General features: G+C 41.4%; 1 protein-coding gene across 8 annotated transcripts in view; it reads right to left on the bottom strand.

The window, feature by feature from the left end:
• KIF6 (kinesin family member 6) overlaps nucleotides 1–22,630 on the bottom strand; it is a 437,691-nt gene that overhangs the window by 337,650 nt on the left and 77,411 nt on the right. For all 8 annotated transcript variants that reach the window (XM_008262871.4, XM_051854769.2, XM_051854771.2 and 5 more), the window contains 2 exons: nucleotides 12,306–12,453; nucleotides 4,646–4,755 (listed from right to left, as the gene is read on the bottom strand). In XM_008262871.4, coding sequence (XP_008261093.2) covers nucleotides 4,646–4,755; nucleotides 12,306–12,453 — 258 coding nt within the window. The remainder of the gene's footprint in view (nucleotides 1–4,645; nucleotides 4,756–12,305; nucleotides 12,454–22,630) is intronic.

Below are 22,630 nucleotides of genomic sequence, written 5' to 3'. Positions count from 1 at the left end.
AAAATGATCATTTAACTTGGTTTTAAGGTTTGCATGGATAAGCCTTGTGTTAAAACACAGAAAGGGTCAATGCATATTCCCATTGTCCCTCAAATTGACAACTGCAAGGGGAGGAGACAGAAGTCAACTTTTCACTTCCTGCTTTCAGAACGCACTAAGAGTGTTTGGGGCATTCAGGCTCACAACAATGAAACCAGTCAACTGGACGCCTAGGATTTCAGCGTCAGGGCTTACACCGCTTCAAAGTGTGTGAAACTAGATTAACAGTCCATACATAAACCCAATCAACATACAGCAACTCACATTCTACTACAGAGAATTACTTTATAATCTCAGTAAAGAGATTATATGCTGGAAAACGAGCGGACTGAATGCCAGTCAAATGCTACTATCCTTATACCAAATGGCCAGAGGTGCCTATTGAGCCGTTTGGGAATTTTATAATATTGACTATATATAAAATAAACAGGGTACAGATCTGGATATGGGAATCTTATTTCTGAATAACATTTTTATTTTGGTGGGATTTGTTGTCATGAAGGTGTAGCCCAAAACACAAGAATCACATCTTTCAGATCATTTTTGTGGGTGGGGGGCAGGAAAGGTAGTTCATTGAAAACATTTGTCTGATAACTGAGGTCACTTCTAACTTGAGTCAGCAAACTCATTCTCCAACAAGAGGACGAGGCTGCCAAGAAGCAGTGGCACCTTCAGAAAGAAAGCCAACGACATCTATAGAGCCACTCTGACCAACATTGAGAATAACTAATAGATACCATGCAGGCTGGGAAACACAGAGGGCTCTGTGAACCAAGGCCCTGTCCTTGCTCTCACTCTTTGTTCTTTTCTAGAAGGAGGACATTGGAAAACATCTAAATTACTTCTTGGGCTTTTTGTGAAGAGGTGAGAAGTTACCAAACAAATCCTGTCCTGGGAAGGTCACTAGACTTTGAACTTTAGACATTGGAGGTCGGAAGGTTGTTAAATATGATTCAATTCATTGCCCACATTTTCTAGTCAACAAGAAACCCAGAAAATGGGAGAATTATCTATCTAAGATTATAGGGTAGGAACTTGAACCCAGGTTTCCTGATTTCTAGCAGAGGACTCTTTATCTACATTGTACTACCTTCTTTACATTCTAATGGGATTTTCTCATTCCTGGTTCTTCTTCTTTTTTTTTTTTTTTTTTTTTTTTTTTTTTTTTTTTTTTTTTTTTACAGGCAGAGTGGACAGTGAGAAAGAGAAACAAGAGACAGAGAGAAAGCTCTTCCTTTGCCGTTGGTTCACCCTCCAATGGCTGCCGTGGCCAGTGTGCTGCGTCCGGTGTGCTGCAGCCGGCGCACCGCACTGATCAGAAGCCAGGAGCCAGGTGCTTTTCCTGGTCTCCCAGGTGGGTGCAGGGCCCAAGCACTTGGGCCATCCTCCACTGCACTCCTGGGCCACAGCAGAGAGCTGGACAGGAAGAGGAGCAACCGGGACAGAATCCAGTGCCCCGACTGGGACTAGAACCCAGGGTGCTGGCGCCACAGGTGGAGGATTAGCCTATTGAGGTGCGGCACTGGCCATTCCTGGTTCTTCCTATAGTTAGGCTATACCTAATCATGTCAATTAGACAGAAGAATGTAACTCATGCTCTGTCCTTCTCCCTCTATGTACTCATTTTCAAAAAGTAACAGTTTGAATTAAACAGATAGCTTTTTCTCCTTTCTTTTTAAATTAACACACAATATTGTACTTTCTAAAATGAAATGAACCTAGATTTCCATCAACTGATGACTGGATAAAGAAAATGTGGTATATATACATGTGGTATACATATACCACATACATGTATACATGTGGTAAATATACAACCATAAAATAGAATAAAATACTTACATTAGCAACCAAATGGATGGAGCTGGAGATTATTATGCTAAGTGAAATAAGCCAGACACAGAAAGAGAAAATCCACATTTTCTCTCATAGTTGAAAGCTCATACAAACACACACATGCACACACATACACAGAGAGAGAGATGAATAAAAAGTACATTAATGCCATATCATTTGTCATATAGATGGCTATAAATGTTTTCTTTATCGAATTATACCCTCTACATAATAATGTATCTTTCTTTCCTCACTTTATGATCTTTGTCATGAATCCTGTGTCGTATTATTAATATCCCCACTTTCAAGAACAATTGTATGTATGTGTTTATATTTCATATTTACATATGAAGTGAATATGGCAAAATGTTAAATATTGCTAAATCTAAAGAAATATGTTTAAAATTTTATATATATGTATATGTGGCACAGTATGATAATTTGATATATATAATTTTAAAAATTATTAAGGACATAGTTTGCTTCTGATGGTAGAGAGCCTACAAATGAAATAAATACTTCCTACTTCTGAAGAATGTTTTTAAACACAAATATCTACCATAGTACTCTCAGACACCAAAGTTATATATGTGATAAAGATTGACTTATTTACTTGAAAGGCAGAGTTACAGAGAGAGAGAGGGACAGAGAGAGAAAGAGGGATCTTCCAGCTGCTGTTTCACTCCCCCAGATGGCTGTAATGGCCAGGTTTGGGCCAGGCTGAAGCCAGGAGCCATGAGCTTCATCCAGGTCTCCCACATGAGTGGCAGGGGCTCCAGCACCTGGGCTATGTTCCACTGCTTTCCCAGGCCATTAGTAGGGAGTTGGATAGGAAGTGAAGCAGCCGAGAGACATGAACCAGTGAGCATATGGGATGCTGGTGTTGCAGGTGGCGGCTTTGCCCACTATGCCAGAAGGCAGGTCCCCTCGATTATGTTTGAAACTCTGTACAAGTCATACCTCTCCGGGCTCAGTCAGTAAAAGTGAGATCACCAGCCTTCTGTGAGTCATCTTTCATTTCATGCTGAACCAAATCGGGGTGGTAGGCATAATCAATTTATTTTTATTTTTATTTTATTTTACTTTATGCATTTCTTGGGTTATCCTTCTTCCTCCATGTTCATCAGAGCCAAGTCCTTCTCCCCTGGGTTACTGCTAATGGCTGGTAAGCTCTTAGGTGTAGATGTGACTTGTTGAAAGCAAGTTTAAGCAACACTTAGTCTGACAGTAAGTAAATCAGACTGCAGGCTAGAAAACTAATGCAGAAACCTACTAGAATAACAGTCACTCTCACACTAAAAGCCTGTCATTCAGATCTCTCCAGAAAGCCTTCAGTTGGTCTTGCGGCTTCTATTTGCAATGACTCCTTGTTTTAGTCCACTTGGGCTGCACAGCCAAATATCATAAGCCAGTGGCTTACAGACAATATGCATTTGTTTCTGATAATTCTGAAGGTTTTGAGATCAGGGAGTCAATCTGGTTGGGTTCTGGTGAGAATACCAGAACTTTTCTGGCAGCAGAACACCAGCCTTCCACTGCATCCTCAATGTGGTAGAAGGGACAAACAAACTCCCATGGACCGATTTTATAAAGGCACTAAGTCTGTGTGAGAGAACTCCACCCTCATGAACCAGCTGCCTCCCCCAGTGCCCATGTCTGAATGGCATCACACCAGTGACTGGATTTCGGCCCAGCACTCCTCTCCACAGCCATCCCAACCATACATTTCTATCTAAAGTTTTTGTTTCTATCCTTTTGTGTGAAAATTTTGACCTTTTTTCTTGTTTACTTAATTCTAATGCTTTTTTAAAGGCCATTTTCTCCCATAGAGTCAGTAATCTTTGCTTTCTTTCAATTTTTACAAAAATATTTAGTGCATGAACAGTAATTTCCTTTCCTAACTCTCCATCTTTTAGAAGCATAAAGGAAATGGTATACAAATCTCTCAACCAACATTACTGGAAGAACACCTATAAAGGTGGCATAAAGGGTACACCTTATTTTCCTTATTATTTCTTCGTAATTTCTTTATAAATTAAAATAATGAACTGGTTGTAGATCTATTAATATGTATGTCTCTGAATTATTTTATGATATTTAATAAGAATCATACTAAAACTTATGTTTTTGTAGGCAACTTCTGATATATGATGTCTAGACAAAAGTATATGAACTGTTATCAATTAATATATGTCAAATTTAGGCAGATATTCAAACAAGCAGTACATAATATTACATGAATACTGGCATTGTAGCTTATTCCCTTAACAGAAAAGCTCCAAAGACTCTACGTAACTCTATTTCAGTCAAGGAACAATCAGTGCCAACTGACCAAGTGATGGCAGACTAGAAAAGCATTTTGGAAAACTTAAAGTATGGTCATCTCTCTTTCAGGTTCTTTTCTTGCTGTTGGAACTCCAATTCAAATGCCTTCTTTAGGAAAAAAATGTCACAGAGGAGTAAAAGGGTTTCATGTGGCAGAAATCAAGCAGTATTGTCTAACCAATCCTCTGCACTCCCAATCTCACTGCACTCTCTTATGCCAACTCCAAGAGATTTTCCCAAGAAAGGACTTTCAGGCAATTTTAGTTTCCATCACTACTGTCCATTTGTCACAACTGAAAAAAATACCCATTATGTTACAAAAAGATCTGTTATCCAGTATTTGCTAATTATGATTGAGACCAGAAACACATAAAGTTTCAAAGAAAACAATTGAAAGGAACATCTGAAAGCAATTTCCCCCATTCTTTGTTGTTCTGCTACTCACGGCAAATCTTCCAAACTGGAGGCTTCATGTCTTGGATCCAACAGATCATAACCACATTCATTGTAGATTTCCAAATAGGAAATGTGTGTTGTATATACTTTGCTGCTGTCCTGATTGGAAATGGGAAAGACATTATTTAATGGCTATAAATAACAGTTCAGCTTAGAGGAAGTTGCACACGCTTATCATTGTAGCGTCCTCACGTTTTCTCTCTCACTTTATATGGTTTACATTTTCAGTGCGTGACACTTTCACATTGCCAGTTACCATACGCATGAAGCTTTTCCTTTAGTGGCCAACACCCATGATTACAAGCAACTTTAGTCTGTTATTTTTTATTGGTTCCACATTATACACAAAAAGTCTATATACACTTACAATGAGCCAACTTGGTTGCAGAACTCTGAAACACACCATTTTTTACTTTCCAGACCAAAAAAAGGGGAGCACTAAGAAAAAATAAACTTAACATTCTGTGAATAGTCTATTCATAAGAGACCATAGATCATTACTTCAGTTTAAAAACTTCAGTAGCAAATAATTTCTGCCTTCAGTCATAATTTTCTTTTCTACTTTTCTATTATTCAAATTTTTTAGATGATATAAATAGATTTCAAGGGGTCAGAAAATAACTTAGATCAGTCATTTTAGCAGCAGACATTAATAGTTCATGGCCTACTCCTCACTTGTTGTGTTGTATTTCCTAGTGCAAGTAAGCCAATCGGGGACATGGGGAAGTATCGTCTGTGGGTCACTGCTGAAATGTAGTGACACGGGCATCAGTGTAATAAGACTAACAGTCCAGATGGCCGTCCTGGTCTCAGTTCTGACAATAGACCAAAACCCCACACATACCACAGATCTCCTTCCCTCTGAGGTAGAATAAAGCAGGGAAGTTTTTCTGCTCATAAGAAGACTCCATGGCCGGTGCCGCGGCTCACTAGGCTAATCCTCCGCCTTGCAGCGCCAGCACACCAGGTTCTAGTCCCGGTCGGGGCGCTGGATTTTTGTCCCGGTTGCCCCTCTTCCAGGCCAGCTCTCTGCTGTGGCCAGGGAGTGCAGTGGAGGATGGCCCAAGTACTTGGGCCCTGCACCCACCTGGGAGACCAGGATAAGTACCTGGCTCCTGCCATCGGATCAGCGCGGTGCGCTGGCCGTAGCGCCCTGGCCACGGCGGCCATTGGAGGGTGAACCAACGGCAAAGGCTTTCTCTCTGTCTCTCACTCACTGTCCACTCTGCCTGTCCAAAAAAAAAAAAAAAAAAAAAGACTCCAAGGTCAATTTTCAATACAAAAAAAGTCACATATTTGTCCTTTCTTCTTGTTCTTCTCAAAAATGCAAATACTACCAATTCTGCGACTATGTGTTTGCTTCTCATAATAGGTAAACATATCTGTGTTTTGTGGCAAGAGGCTACCAGGTTGTCAGAGTGGGTCCTAACAGGGAGGATTTGCTTAGGATGACCTTCTTGCCTGACTCTCAGCCATGTCTAAGACAACCCACTTAACAGGTGTTGTTCAAAAGGAGAGAGGACCAGAGAGAGAACAGTGACCTGCAAATCAAAAACTAGAATCCTTATCCAGTCAGCTATGAGCCCTTACCATGCACAGCCTCATTTTTCATACCTAGTAAAGAGAGGAAGTTGAATAATAAATCCATGCATGTTGTTTAGGTTAAAATTAGCATGATTCTTTGGACCTAAAGTGGCTCAAGTATCCAAATAAAGACACCACAATCCTGCCTATCAAAACAACAAATGAGAAGTTAAGTCTGAGCCAGCACACGGCTACAATGGGAGGTCCAGGCTAGAGCTGAACTTTCATGTTCCAGTCCTCTATGAAGGTGACAACATGAACGGAATCTTTGCCAAGCGAATTTCAACCACATGCTGGAAATCCTGCAATGGGGCTGACGCAAATGCTTATCTTAACAAATGGCCTGTTTGATCACATTAGCATGGTAGTTGGTGAGGCTGCATTTCAACCTAATTCTTCTGGTTTTAGCTTGGCTTAGCACAGGTATTACAAACTACAAACACTGGACAGAATTTGGGTGGCTGTTAGTCTAATCCAGTATTTCCTAAACATTCCACAAAATATTTCTGGAACAAAGTGTTCCATGGTCAACACTCTGCGCTTCTCTGGGAGAATCTCCCAGTACATGATAGGCCCTAGAGGATTCTTCAGCAACAGTCTCTAAACAAGCATATTTTTTTTTTTGACAGACAGAATTAGACAGTGAGAGAGAGAGAGAGACAGAGAAAAAGGTCTTCCTTTTTTCCGTTGATTAGCCCCCAAAGTGGCCGCCACGGCTGGCGTGTTGCAGCCGGCATGCTAAGCTGATCCGAAGCCAGGAGCCAGGTGCTTCCTCCCCGGTCTCCCATATGGGTGCAGGGCCCAAGGACTTGGGCCATCCTCCACTGCCTTCCTGGGCCACAGCAGAGAGTTGGCCTGGAAGAGGAGCAACCAGGACAGAATCCGAACCCCTGACCAGGACTAGAACCCGAGGCAGAGGATTAGCCTATTGAGCTGCGGCACCGGCCCAAACAAGCATATTTCTAAAACTTACCTGAACACTGCCAAAATATTACAGTTGGAGATTTTAGCATATAGGTCTGAGCTCCTTTTAGAATCATGACAGAGCTGTGTGAATTTACTACTTATTATTTTTAAAATTAATTTATTTGAAAGGCAAAGTCACAGAGAGAGAGGGAGAGAAAAAGAAAGAGAGAGAGAGAGAGAAAGAGAAAAATGGAGAAATAAAGAGGGAGAGAGAGATCTTCCATCCACTGGTTCACTCCCCAAATAGCCTCAATGGCCAGGCCAAAGCCAGGAGCCTGGAACCCTATCTGGTTCTCTCACGTGATGGCAGAGGCCAAACACTTGGATCATCTTCTGTTGCTTTTTCTCCATTAGCAGGGAGCTGGATTGGAAGTGGAGTAGCCAGGACTCAAACTGGCAACCATATGGTATGCTGGCATTATAGGTGACAACTTAACCAGTTACAGCATAACAATGTCACTGAATCTACTATTTATTTTTAATTATTTATTTTTAAAGATTTATTGTTTATTTGAAAGGCAGAGATACAGAGAGGGAGGGAAGGGGGGTAGAAAGACAGAGAGATATCTTTCATCCACTGGTTCATTCCTCAAATGGCCCCAGCAGCCAGGGCTGGGCCAGGCTGAAGTCAGGAGCAAGGAGCTTCCTCTGGGTCTCCCACATGGCTGCAGGGGCCCAAGCATTTGGACCATCTTCCATTGCTTTCCCAAGTGCATTCGTAGGGAGTTAGACTGGAAGTGGAGCAGCTGGGACTCCAACCGGGGCTCATATGGGATGCCAGTGATGCAGGCAGTGGCTTTACCACGATGCTGGCCCCTGAATCTACCATTTATAACTGAGGGTTCCTGCACCTTTATTCTCAATTGTTTCCCCATGACAATAGTCCAGGGGATAATGGCCCTGATCTTGAAGAACTGTTGTGACAGAGAAGTAAGATTCTGCATTTAAAATCTTAACAAAAATATGTGGTCCGTAACAGGTTCCATTGAATCATTGCTACTGCTGCTAATGCTATTGCTGTTGCTGTTGTTTTGGATGTTTTTAAAATTTTTATTATTTCTACAAGACTCCAAGTGGAGAATTCAGTATGTGAGTATAAAAGGGAAAGAAAAGAAAGGAAAGGAAAGGAAAGGAAAGGAAAGGAAAAGAAAGGAGAGAAAAGAAAAGAAAAGAAAAGAAAAGAAAAGAAAAGAAAAGAAAAGAAAAGATAATAGCGAACTTGTAGGTTTGTCTGTAGCAGAGAAACTCTTCTTCCAGGAATTAGAATAAATCATAAAAAGTCAGAAAAATGGCAGGTCTGCTGCCCTGAGATGATAGGGATAATGATTTTGGCTCCTGTAGTTTTTGCATTTCCTGGATTTTTATTGGAAAACACACTTAAAATGCACCGAGCTATGTTGCAGGCTACCTTTCCTTGTTACTTCTTTTCAGAGTTTAGGAATGCCAGACTGTAATGTAACACACATGTTTCCTGCAGACAGCCTGCTCTCCTGCCCCCAAACAAGTCTGAACCTCACCATACGCAAAAATAATGAGCAGTGATTTCTAAAATAAGTGGACTCGATTCTCTCTTGAAATCAGTGAAAATGTGCTCCTGTCACACTCAGGGCATTTCAGGAGGCATCACACACAGGGCTCTCGGTTTATCGTGATGTGAAGACTGTGGAAGTCAGATGTTTTCCGGGAGAGTTCTGGAGGGCTGCACGTGGCCCTCTGTGCTAACCAAGCTGCAGTCTGCATTTTCCAGCTACACAAGGCCGACAGACTTCATGACGCACTTCCAGGCTTCTGCCTTTTTTTCACTGTAGTGTAGTTTGATCATAATGAAAGCGTTGTGCCCCATCCTGGAAATCTCTCCGTTTACAAAGAGCTCGTCTGGCTATCAACTGGCCCAGTGGGCTCTCTCCAGATCCAGGAAGTTATTTAGGATCATTCAGAGTGAAAAGGGGCTTCCAGGGGCCTGCACTGAGGCATCGTAGGTTAATCCTCCACCTGAGGTGCTGGCATCCCATACGGGCACTAGTTCTAGTCCTGGCTGCTCCTCTTCCCATCCAGCTCTCTGCTGTGGCCTGGGAAAGCAGTAGAAGATGGTCCAAGTCCTTGGGCCCCTATACTCAAGTGGGAGGTCCAGAAGAAGCTCCTGGCTCCTGGCTTTGGATCAGTGCAGCTCCGGCCGTTGCGGCCATCTGGGGAGTGAACCAGCAGATGAAAGACCTCTCTCTCTGTTTCTACCTCTCACTGTCTATAACTCTACCTCTCAAATAAATAAATAATCTTTAAAAAAAAAAGAAATGGGGCTTCCAGTAATGTCAATGACAAACAGATCAAAAACAATGGGCCTAAACAGATGGGAAGGACTCAGGAGATACTCAGACTCCCAGAGCTGTACTTTGCTAGCCATAGAGGAAATTCTAAAACAGGACAAAAAAATATTTCCCACTGGGAGAAGATTTGTTTATTCTGCTTAACTGAATCAGGGAAACTGACTTCACTTGTTCTGAGGGTTTCAAAGCATTCTCTGCAATGAGGGAGAGACTGTTTGGCCACTTGCATATAGGAGCTTATGGACACCAACAATAACTATCAGGCATTAAGCATATACTGTGTGAAGAACTGGACAATATCTTTAAATACAGTATGCTCAGCCTCTCAGTGCCTCTGCAGAAGTAAAGCAGTAAGTAAGCATTCCAAGGCCACATGTTATGTGTAAGTAGCAGACTTTCTCAGAACCAGGTCAGCCTACACCAACTGCCATGATCTTTCCAAGGCATTACACCACAGCAACAAAAACTATTGGAAGCAGTTTATGAAATGTGCGAACAACACAAAATGAGTAATATCAGAAATAAATGAGCAACTGAGAAGCAGCACTTTGGACCTCACATACACACTACACTCAACCCTTTCTTCTCTGAATTTTCTGGCATGCAGAGCTGGTATGCTTGAGCTAGTGAGAGATGAGCTGAACTAATGGATAATTGCTACTTTATGGACGGCAATTAGAATTATGCAGATCTCAGCAATTTCTTCTCATCTTTGCAACTCAAAATGCAAACAGCATACAGCTGAGAAAATTTGGAGTGACTTTACATTGACCCAGTTAGGACATTTGTTATACAGAATTAATACAGCCAAGGAACTGTTGTAACTAGTAGGGAGGCTGGAGAACTTCTAGTACAATTCTATCCCTACTTGCACAAAGGAGAAAACAAACCCACAGAACCTAAGGGACTCATTTAACCAACAAAATAAGGCCCCTGTGAAGTACAAGAGGCAGTATATGCAGTAATTAAAAGGCACAGAGGACGGGGCCGGCGCTGTGGCGGAGTGGGTTAACGCCCTAGCTTGAAGCGCCGGCATCCCACATGGGCCTTGGTTCGAGACCTGGTAGCTCAGCTTCTGACCCAGCTCTCTGCTATGGCCTGGGAAAACAGTAGAAGATGAACCAAGTGCTTGGGCCCCTGCACCTGCATGGGAGACCTGGAGGAAGCACCTGGCTCCTGGCTTTGGATTGGCGCAGCTCCAGCTGTTGCTGCCAATTGGGAGGTGAACCAGTGGAATGAAGACCTCTCTCTCTCTCTCTATCTCTGCCTCTCCTCTATCTGTAACTCTGACTTTCAAGTAAATAAATAAATCTTCAATAAAAAAAAAAGCACAGAGGTTATTATCAGACAGATCTGTAGCAGAATTCTAGATCAGCTACTTAAAAGACATGGACTCAAAGCAAAATACTGAATTTTAGGCTCCGTTTTTTTCCCAACTACAAATGAGGATCTGGATATCTACCTTGTTAGTTACATTGTATGTTGTATTAAATACACTTGGAAGCACTCAATAAAATGACACATATAATATATTAGGTCTTCAAAAAGTTCATCCAAGCATATTAAGAAAAAAAAAAAACTATGAACAACAAACATTTTTGCAACGAACTATACCTGTCTTTTAATACCATCTCTCACGACATTTTGCAGTAACCTTGTAGATAGGACAATCCTCTTTATAACAATATTCTTGAATAAGATTTGTACTCTGGTAAATTCCCCTAGGATTCTATGAAAGTGTGAAAAAGTAACAATTGCATTATCATACTCGGTACTTTAGTAGCTTAGAGAAAGGTCTGTTTTAGTTCATGGACAATCCAGTTTCTGGATGAGGAATACAAGACAGCGTTGTTATCTGCTCTTTTAACTTCTCTGGGTATGTCAGAGGAGCTTCCTTTGAGCCTGTGCTGAACTACCAGCCTTTCGAGGTGCAGCACCTCGGGGCCAGTGTTGGGGCACGGTGGGTGAAGCTGCAGCTTGCTACATGGCATCCCCTATCAGAGCACTGGTTTGAGTCCTGACTGCTCCACTCCCAATCCTCTCTGTTCATGCGCCTGGGAAAGCCCCAAATGATGGACTAAGTGCTTGGGCCCCTGCCACCCACATGGGAGACCTGATGGAGTCCCTGGTTCCTGGCTTTGGCTTGGCCCAGCTCCAGTTATTGTGGCCATTTGGGAAGTGAACCAGCAGATAGCAAATCTCAATCTCTCACTCTCACTTTTTCTCTCTGCCTTTCAAGCAAAAATAAACAAATAAATAAATAGTGAATAGTACCTCCTTAATTTGCACTTCTTCATCCCAAAATTGCCTTAAAAATAAAGGTCAGAGTTCTAACACAGTAATATTTCCTTGCTTACATATAATAAAAGCTGGGGTTTCCTTATCTCAAGTACTTGGGACCAGAAGTGTTCTGGATTTCAGAGTGTTTTGGATTCTGGAATATTTGTGTATATTTAATGAGATATGGTAGAGGTAGAACTCAAGCCTAAATATGAAATTAATCTATGTTTCACATACACCTATACACATAGCCGAAAAGTAATTTTATCTGCCTGCATTCTGACTGTGCTCTATCACATGAGATCAGATGGGGACTCTCCTACTTGAGTTGTTATGCCTGTACTCAAATAATTTTAGATTTTGGAGCCCTTGAGATTTTTGATTTTTGATTTCTGAAATAAAGATGCTCAACCTGAATATTAAAATGTCACAATAATGTGTTCACAGCCAATTTATGCCGGATACATCAAATAGAAAATAAACTTGGTTTCATACCTTTTGTAACTGCTCAAAGATGTATGACAGTGTCCTTGGGATAATGCCTCTGTCGCTGTAACGCTCAGCCCCGCCCGTGATAGTGAACGTCTTTCCACTGCCGGTCTGCCCATACGCAAAGATGGTACCATTGTAACCTGCCAGCACACTGCAATAAAGAAACAGCACACTTTTAGTATCCAAATGGCTAACTGCATTTGTATCAGACTATTTGTATTCTAATAGTAACTTTATCAAACACTAATGAAAAGACATGCACGGAAAAGTACGGAAATACCTATAGAAATATTTACATATGTGAATATCTAGTTGGGATTTACATTCTTATCCAGGAATATCAATGTATCAGTCCTTTGCACTCCTTTTCAGCACAGGTTCTATGTGAGGACATATAATTCAAATGAAGGCTGGCCATCTTTTTTTTTTAAATGACGTAATGACTTTTTTTTTAAGATTTTATTTATTTATTTGATAGGCAGAGTTACAGACAGAGAGAGGGAAAGACAGAAAGAAAAGTCTTCCATCCATTGGTTCACTCCCCAAATGGCCGCAGTGGCCAGAGCTGAGCTAATGATGAAGCCAGGAGCCAGGAGCCTCTTCTGTGTCTCCCATGTGGGTGCAGGGTCCCAAGCACTTGGGCCATCTTCCACTGCTTTCCCAGGCTATAAGCAAAGAGCTAGATTGGGAGGAGCAGCTGAGACACAAACTGGAGCCCATATGAGGCTCCTCCTACTGCACCACAGCTCTGGCCCCAAGTCCAGTCATCTTAAACATTTTCTTCATTTTTAGCATTCTGGACTTGAATCAAAGAATATTTTTAAAAAATTTTCCAGGAGGGGCCGGCACTGTGGCTCAGAGGGTTAAAGCAGTGGCCTGTGGCATCTGCATCCAATATATGTACCAGTTTGTGTCCCAGTTGCTCCACGCCTGATCTACCTCCATGCTAATGCACTTGGAAAGCAGTGGAGGAGGGCTCAAGTCCTCCTTGTGCCCTTGCACCCAAGTGGGAGACCTGAATGAAGCTCCTGGCTCTTGGTTTCAGCCTGGTCTAGCCCCAGTCATTGCAGCCATTTGGGGAGTGAACCAGCAGATGGAGTATCTCTCTGTCTCTCCTTCTCTCTCTCTGTAACTCTACTTCTCAAACAAATACTCTTAAAAAAAAAAAAGACCCAGGAAGATACTACTGAGTATTTTGGCCAACTGTCAACCTGACACCTAGTAACTCAGGCTGTGAATACTTGCAACACCAGTCACCTGCTGGAACAACTGGAGTACCTCCAGGTACTCCCCTCCTCTTCTTTCTTGGAATGATGTTCCCTTTTATGGTGGAAAATGCTGGTCCCCGTGTGTTTTCAGCTCTGTAGAACAGCCTTTGATTTGATGGCAGTCTTTAGAATCCTGGATCTCCTCCACCTTCGCAGACCACGGCCTGCACTACAGATTTTTAACAAAGTGCAGGATGCGATGCAGACCTTCAGAGCAAGTCTTTTATCTCTGCTGCATGGCACCGTAAACCATTACAACTTCACTCTCCTTTTACTGCAAGCAGACCCTTGACCTCTGAGACGCTGTCATCAAAACAGCCGTGATGATGCAGCGAATGGTACCCAGGCTGTGAGTGGCTTTTTTGAAAGCAGGCTCCTCGGGGATGACTCCTCACCATCACCTTGGGATTCCTACTCCACTGCTTCTGCTGAGATAGTGTCCACAGTCCTCTCTCTGCCTCCTTGTGCTCCACGCTTGCACGTTTAGTGATCCATCATCCTGATGCCCCCTAAAAGCACACAGGTTTTTGCCTGGCACTTATTTTGAAGTGGTCAGTCAAGTCTTCAGCACCTTATGCGCTTATTAGACTAAGAAGAGTCCCTTCAGCAACAAATCCACATCGCGTTTGCTCTGGAGGCAGAGGTGTTACTGGTGCTGACTTCTTACAGGACTTGGAGCACAGGCAGTGAGCGCAGGAGTATTGCTGCCCTGGGGTCCCACTCTCTGCTTCTGAGGAGCAGCATCCTTCTTCCTGCGTCTTCACGTGCAGGCATTGGACTCTTGGCTTCCTCGGCTTGTAAGATGTGGGCACCACCGTGATGGATGTAATAGTCAAACGTGTCCCCTCCCCCAAAGCTCCTGCTGAAACGTCATTGCCCTTGTGGTGGTCCAGAAAGGTGTGGCCTTTGGAGGTGATCAGGTCATGAGGCTCTCCCTCTTGGGTGGAGTGGGTCACTTGTCACAGGAGTGGACTCCTGATAAAAGGGCAGGTCCAGCCCCATTCCCTCCCTCTGTCTCATATGCTTGCTTGGCCTTCCTTTGTGTGAGGACCCGGCAAGAAGGCCCTAACCAAAGAGGCCGCTCAGTCGTGGATGTCCAGCCTCTGGAACAGTGAACCGAGTAAGCTTCTGCTGCTTATCATTATTCAGTTACAGCAGTGGCAGGCAGACTACGACAATGAATTGCGGTGGGTTAATGTAAGATCTTTTTTCTCAACACATTTTTTCTCCAATAAACTAGCAATATCCCATTAGCAACACCATTTGGATATATGGTATTTCCTGGTCAGGAATGCTCCAGGTAATTAAAGTATGTATCTGTATACATCAAACCTTAAATATTTTATTGATTCTTGATAGACAGTGTTCTAATATATTAGGCATTATCTCTATTGAAAAGCAAAAAAAAATGCGGAGGACAAATTAACATTTCCACTTTGAAGTAGCTATAGTCCGGAACACTGAGTACTCTAGCATGCTACATTGGCACCCACAATTGCTATGTGTACTTTTACTATTTAACTCTCAGTTTCACTGTCAGTTGTCCTAGTATCTGCCTTCAATATGTGATGTCCTATCATCATCTGCTGTTGGGTGGAAAGTTACGTGGTACAGCTTCACAGAACACTGTGTAAATTAAGAAAGGCTATAGGCTCCACCTAGGTATGCTTCCATGATTATTCATGTGTTACACTGCTACCACAGAAAATTAAATAAAGAAATGTAAGCAGGAAAAATTTATCTCCAGGCCCTTTCTGTAGAGCCTCTTTATCCCAACTCAATCTCATTGTGCACTCTTCATTGGATACTAGGTATTTTCCTGGGCCTCTAATCTGTCCCAAGGCAAAATATTGATCTAAAATAAAGAAACATGTGGGTCAACTGGCATGGTGATGCAGGTTAAACCCCGCTAAGGGTACGCATTCCGTATCAGAGGGCTCACGTTGAGTTCCACCTCTGCCTCCAAGCCAACTTCCTACTAACGTACACCCTGGGAGGCAGTAGTCATGGTTCAAGTACTCCAGTTCCTGTCAACCACACAGGAGAACCAGATGGTGTTCTTGGTTCCTGGCTTCAGCCTGGCCCAGGCCCTGGCTGTTGCAGGCACTTGAGGAGTCAACCAGTAGATGGCAGATCTCTCTGTCTCTCTTTCTCTGGTTTTCCTTTCAAATAAATTTTTAAAAAAACTTATAAAAATAAAGAGAAATGACGTTATAAGGACCTTTGAACGTACATTTCTCCATAAGAACAATGACATCTGTGACAAAAAAAATTAGTCAAAAATTTTTCAAAACGTTGGAAAATATTCAAAGGTTCACAACAATCTAAGGAGTGTTTATTCAAGAAAAATGGTCAAAACTCAGTCTGAACAGTGGGCTTTAATGGCACTTCAACTTGAACATTCCAGATCCCTTCTGCTCAACTCCATGGTAGCCTTAAAAAACAAAAGGCTTGAAACTAAAGGAGCTGTGAAAACCAGGAGCCTAGCCACCGCTGACGCAGGAAGTACCGATTCAGAGGTTCTTAAAAAGGCCCATTCTCAGAGAACGGTCACTCTCTGACTTGCCTGGCAGCTCCCTAGGAGTTACACCACAGTACTTGTCTTTGTTGGACCTGCTTCAGGGCTCACTCAGCGTAAGCAGCCATATCCCCAGGGGGATTGTTGTAAACAGTCAGTGGCGAATGTTTAGCATCACAGATGTCTGAGGCTGTAATACTGATGAGGTAAAAACAAGTTGGCCAAAAAAAAAAAAAAAAAAAAAATCTATGACATAAGAGGTCTACAGAGGACTTTGAAAAGTTGTGACCTATTCCCGGGACTCTAGAAGCCCATTTCCATGTGCAGAGCTAGACACGTGGCCAGGAAAGACTTCAGAAGGCCCTGCTTCACCTCTGGCTGGTCTTGGGACTCACATAGCAGTGAGTGAGGCAAAGCTGAGTTACAAATGCTTTGCAGAGCACTGAAGCTGTGCCCCGACGTACATGCAGAGTTCCTCGTGTGTGGCAACGAGGGCTGACAGGTGCAAGGGATTTAAGGTTAGCTCTGTCTGATCATTAGCAGATCACTCAGCTAATGTCAGAGGCTGCACAGGACAAAGATAAAGATAAAGATGTTACAGAATTGGCCCAGAAAAGTCATTAAGGAAACAGGGAGCAGCAGCCACAACAGTTGCTGCAAACAACAAACTTTGAGGAAGGTGGGAATCTGATTTTCAGGGCTGTCATATTCCAGTGCTTAAAATATCCAGTTCTCAACAAAAAAGTCAGATGTACAACAGAATACGAAAGTATAGTCCATACACAGAAAATACAATGCTTAATAGAAACAGTCCTTGAGGAAGCTCAGATGTTGTTTTACTGGCAAAGAGTTTAAATTAAGTATTATAAATATGTAAAAAGATATAAAGCTTGTTGAAAAATTAAAGGAATCTAAGAGAATGATGTTGTATAAAATTTTAAAAATCAATAAAAAATAAATTGTTTTTCAAATGAACCAAACAGAAATTCTGGGATTGGAAGATAAAATGACCAAAATTTTAAAAAATCACTAGGGTAGCAAATTTGAGTAAGTAAAAGAAAGAATAAGTGAACTTGCAAGTTGGTCAATTGAGATGCCCAGTCTGAGGGATGGAAAGGAAAAAGAATGAAGAGCGATGAGCAAAGGCACCAAAGAACAACATGGGGATAGGAGCATAAGTCCTAGAAGGAGAGGAAAGAGAATATTCAAAGAAATAATGATCAAAAGCTTCTCAAATTTAATGAAAAGTATTAACCTAATAGATCCGAAAAGTTCTATGAACTCCAAGCAAAACAAGCTCAAGGATCTCCAAAGCTAGACACATCCTGAGCAAACTCAAACTGCCTGAAGATGAAGAGAATATTGAATGTAGTGTGAGACATGACTGATCAAGGAATATTCAATAAGATTAACAGTGAGTTTCTCATCAGGAACCATGGAGGCCAGAAGCTAATGGGATAACACATTCACAAGGCTGAAACCAAGATGGGTCTAGGTATTTTTCATTGAAGAAACTGACAAGCTTCTTCTAAAATTTATATCTTCATTTTGTGTTCAGATTGTTCATGGCTCCTGTGTAGAAGTACATTTGATTTTTCTATATTGCTCTTGTAACTTGCAACTGTTCTGAACTCATTAATTACTTATAATAGTTTTATAGGATTCCTTAGGATTTTCTATATGCAAAATAATGTCATCTACACATATAGTTTTGCTTCTTCCTTTTCAATTTGCATGCTTTATTACATTTTCTTGCCTAAATTCACCAGCTAGCAATAAATTGTCTCAGTTTTTGATTATCTGAGAATATCTTAATTTCTCCTTCATCTTGAAGGATGATTTTGTCAGATACAGAACTCTTTATTTGCAGATGACTTGGTTTTGTAAATAGAAAGTACTAAGGAACCCACTACAAAACTATTAGAAGTAACAAACAAGACCAGCAGAGTTGCAGGGCACATGACAATATTGTTAAGATGACAGCATTTCTTAGGCTGACATAAATTTGACCATCTCTCAAAATTCAAGCTGGATTTTTTTTTTTGACAGAAATTGACAAGGTTCTTCTGAAATTTATATGGGAGTTAAAGGAATATACAATTGCCAAAATAATCTTGAAAAGAACAAAGAGGGAGGAATCATACTCTCAATTTCAAAACCTACGAAAGAGCTACAGGAGTTAAGTTGGGGACACAGGCAGAAGGATAGACATAGGAATCAATGGAATAGAATGGAGAACCCTTAACTAGACTCTTGTATTTATGAGCAACTGGCATTTAACAAGAGTGCTGAGACCATTTAATAAAGGAGAGAATGAATAGTCTTCTTAACAAATGATGCTTAGAAAACTGGCTATCTACATGCAAAATAATGAAGCTGGATCCCCTGTTTGATACCATGTATAAAAATTAACTCAAAATGAACCATAAGCCTAATGTAAGAGCTAAAACTAGAAAACAGAGGGGCAAATCTTCATGATCTTAGATTAGGCAATGGCTTCTTAGATAGGATAGCAAAAACACAACTAGCCAAATAAACATAGGAGTAAACTGAACTTCTTCAAAATTCAAAACTTTTATGTTTCAAAGGACACAACTGATACTGAAAAGACCACCCACAAAATAGGAGAAAATATTTGCAAATAATCTATCTGGCAACAGACTGGTTGTTGTCATACCCATAATCCACGATATATAAATATCTTTTACAACTTAATAACAAAAAGACAAAGAACCCAAGTTAAAAAATGGGCAAAGGGCTCAAATAGACATTTCTCTAAAATGTATACAAATATCCATTAGCACATGAAAAGATGAGCAAAGTCACTAGCCATTAGGGAAATGTGAATGAAGACCACAGGAGATACCACCCTACACTCACTAGTATGTCTTTAAAAAAAAAGACAACAAGAAGTGTTGGTAAGAATGTGAACAAACTGGTACCCTCATACATTGCTATTAGAAATAGAAAATACACAGCTACTTTGAAAATAATTTTGTACCCTCAAAATGATCCAGCTATGAATATAGCCAGAAGAACTCAAACCATGTGTTGACACAAAAATTGGTAACAAATGATAATAACAGCACTATCCATGATGACCAAAAAGTAGAAACAACCCAGACAACCATCAAGTGCTGAGGGGATAAAAAACAGGTTCCATCTACTCCATGGGATATTATTTGGCAATGAAAAGGAACAAAGTACTGATAGATGCTGTGACATGGACAAAACTTGAAAGCATTACATTAAATGAAAAAAAAAATCACAAAAAGTCATATACTGTATAATTCCCTGTATTCTAAATGTCTAGAATAAGCAAATCTCATAAAGAGAGAAAGCAGACTAGTGGTGACAGGCTAGGAAGAGGAGATGGGCAGCGGCTGCTAACAGGTGTCGTCTAAGGCTCTTTTGGGGTAATAAAAATTTTCTAAAATCAAATAATGGTGATTGATAGTTGCATACATGTACTAAATACTATGAAACTGTATATTTTAAAGAGGTCAATTTTTTGTTATGTGAATTTCCTATCAACAAAACTGCTATGACAGTGTAATAGTGAAGAACCTATACTGTTGTTAGTAACTAAATGTATGACTACCTTTTCAGTAACATTAAAAGACAAAAGGGGGAAACAGCAGTTAGTAAGAGGAATGGAAAGCTAATGATAAATTTCAGCAATTAATAATGAGACAGACATTTTTGCTGAGAAACAGTTCTAGGCTTCCTAAAACCAACAATGTAGGCTACTGTGTAATCCATCTGAGCTGGAGACAACTGACAGGTAAATAAATCAGCACTTTATAAACCTAGAGTTTGATCATCAATTGAAATTCCATTGTGAAAATCCTCTTCTTCCTTTTGCAGAGTGAATTTTCCCCCAGAAATGCAAATTATAAAGCTATTTTACAATTTCTAATTTGTTAATATTTGCATAAATAAAACAAAAAATAAGCTTCTACCCTCTTGGAGATTATAAACAGAAACCTTATTCCACACACTTCACATTTATGTGTTAGGAAAAATGGAAGTCATTTTATGTTTAGCTGTTCACTTTTATTACTCTTTATTTGCTTAACTAGATCCCAAGTAGGCTGTGTGAAGGTATCTGCATACAGATGGGACTTCACCAAAAAAAAAAAAAAAAAACCTGGTATTATAGTCCCTCAAATTTAAAGTATAGTTGAAACAAAAAGCAATAAAGTAACAGGATTATGGCTTCTATAACTGATGTTGTCACGGGTCTTCTAACTACTTTCCACCCAACCAAAGACTCCCCTTTAAGGTATTTCTGGAAAATAGTTATAAACACTGTGCTTAAACAGCTGTTCGCTACAAGACCAGGCTGGAATCATAGAAGTAGGTAGCACTGGATTCTTTTTGGAGGAGAAGGAGGCAGATGAAGAGGTACTTTAAAAGATTAGCCTGGGCTGGTGGCTATGACACAGTGGGTTAAGTCGCCAGGCATCCCATATGAGCGCTGGTTCAAGCCCAGGCTGCTCCACTCTAATCTAACTCCCTGCTAATGCACCTAGGAGAGCAGAGGAAGCTGGCTCATGTGCTTGGTCCCTGCACACATGTGGGAGACCCTGATGGAGTTTCAGGCTCTTGGCTTCAGTCTATGTCAGACCACTGTGACCATCTGGGGAATGTACCAGTAGATGTAAGATCTCTCTCTCTCACTCTCTCTATAACTCTGCCTTCCAAACAAATAAAATAAATCCTTAAAAAAAATAAAGAATATCTTTAGTTGAACAGTTTGAGGTTAGAAAAATAATCAAAAAATACATATGAATATTTATATTTAAAAATTACTTATAGAAACAAAACAAATTAGCTCACTCAGAAAATGCAAACCAGTTAGTACTAAGGATAGAATTTTTGAGCAAACAGAAATTATTCCATATTTATATTTAACTTGACTAACACTCTTGGTTTAGTGTCATGTCAATAAGACTGATCTGCAGCAGAATGAAAATTGAGACCTCTTATTTCAAATATGTAGGTACCTCCTTACCCCAACTGGCCTTTCACACAGTTTCAGAAGTCAGGATTGCAGAAACACATTATTCTCAGAACATAGTCCTCTCCCTAGCCTGACATCCTCAGACCTTCCTGAGGGGCCCCAAGTAGGGATGTGCCCTTTACAGGGAGTAAGTAAGTGACTCTTCACTGTTTCCCCTCCAGGATATCTCTGAGTACATGCATATTCAGCAGCCTGAACTTTTAAGAGGCACTGGAACCAAAAAAAAAAAAAAAAAAAAAAAGCAATCACAATCAATACAACACAATTCTCAATTATTTCTTATGTAAAAAGGACCCTCCCACCTAGGAAGCCAAATAAACAGGCAACTGGCAGGCTTCCCAGCAAGCTTTTGTTCCGGGGGCTACAAAGAGAAGGGAGGGGCTGGCACTGTGGCACAGTGGGTTCAAGCCCCAGCCTGCAGTGCTGGCTTCACATGTGGGGGCCAGCTGTCCCTCTTCCGATCCAGCCCTCTGCTATGGCCTGGGAAAGCAGTGGAATATTGCCCAAGTGCTTGGGCCCTTGTACCCGCACAGGAGATCTGGAGGAAGCTCCTGGCCTCGGATCAGCGCAGCTCTGGTCGTTTAGATCACTTGAGGAGTGAACCAGCAGAATGGCAGACCTCTCTCTCTTTCTCTGGCTCTACCTTTCTCTATAACTCTGTCTTTCAAATAAATAAAAATAATTCCTTTAAAAAAAAAAAAGAGAGAGAAGGGAAGGAAAGAGTGGGGACGTATACCTTTCTGGGGCATCTGAGACAGTGCTAGACTTTGAGGCACATGTGTTTCTACACAGCAAGCTATCTTCATCCCTTTCCTTCTGGTAATAGCCAACCCCCAGTCACAAGGGCCACATGACTTGGAGCTGGCCAATCACACCACCTCATTCCATCACAGGCGCCCAACCCCTGCCATTGCTCCAAGAGGCAGAGAACATGACACAAGCAGGGCAAATAAGAGTCACTTCTCTCTTTTTGCTGGAGTCCCTGAACTGGGGTGTTCTGACGTCACATCCCCAGCCCTTTTGCACAAGGAAGCAAGGTCAAACAATGGTCAGATGGGTGGAGAAGGAATACTGGCTGTGTCAGGTACCCAGTTCAAATACTGACGTGCTCCTTACAAGTCAATGAGCCAAGCAACACCCTCTTTTCTTTGAGTTGATATTCCTTTATATGCAATCAAAAGGGTCTTAGCTAATACAAAGTTTCTAGACCGTTCTGAAAGACAAGGGTTTGAAGCTGGCAGGGAACATTTAACTCTTGTCTATAGGAATGTTTAAACTTATCCAAATTTGAATGCCTTTATGTGGGATATGTGCTCTCCAGTTTGCTGTGGTCCCTAGAACTCCCAAATGTCTTAGATTCAGCTGCTTGCCAAATACCTGTTGCCTGTAGACTAGAAGGCAGGGCTGCATCATTCCACAACTGTGGAGTGTCCATCACAGCACAGTCCATGTGGGTGCCAGTGATCCCCCAGAGTGCACAGTGTCCAGCCACTCATGTGGACTACTGTGAACTGTG

This window comes from Oryctolagus cuniculus, chromosome 5 (assembly GCF_964237555.1).
Source record: "Oryctolagus cuniculus chromosome 5, mOryCun1.1, whole genome shotgun sequence".
Lineage (NCBI taxonomy): Eukaryota > Metazoa > Chordata > Mammalia > Lagomorpha > Leporidae > Oryctolagus > Oryctolagus cuniculus.
The sequence above is the reverse complement of the archived record's forward strand: the minus strand, read 5'-3'. Positions and strand labels throughout refer to the sequence as shown.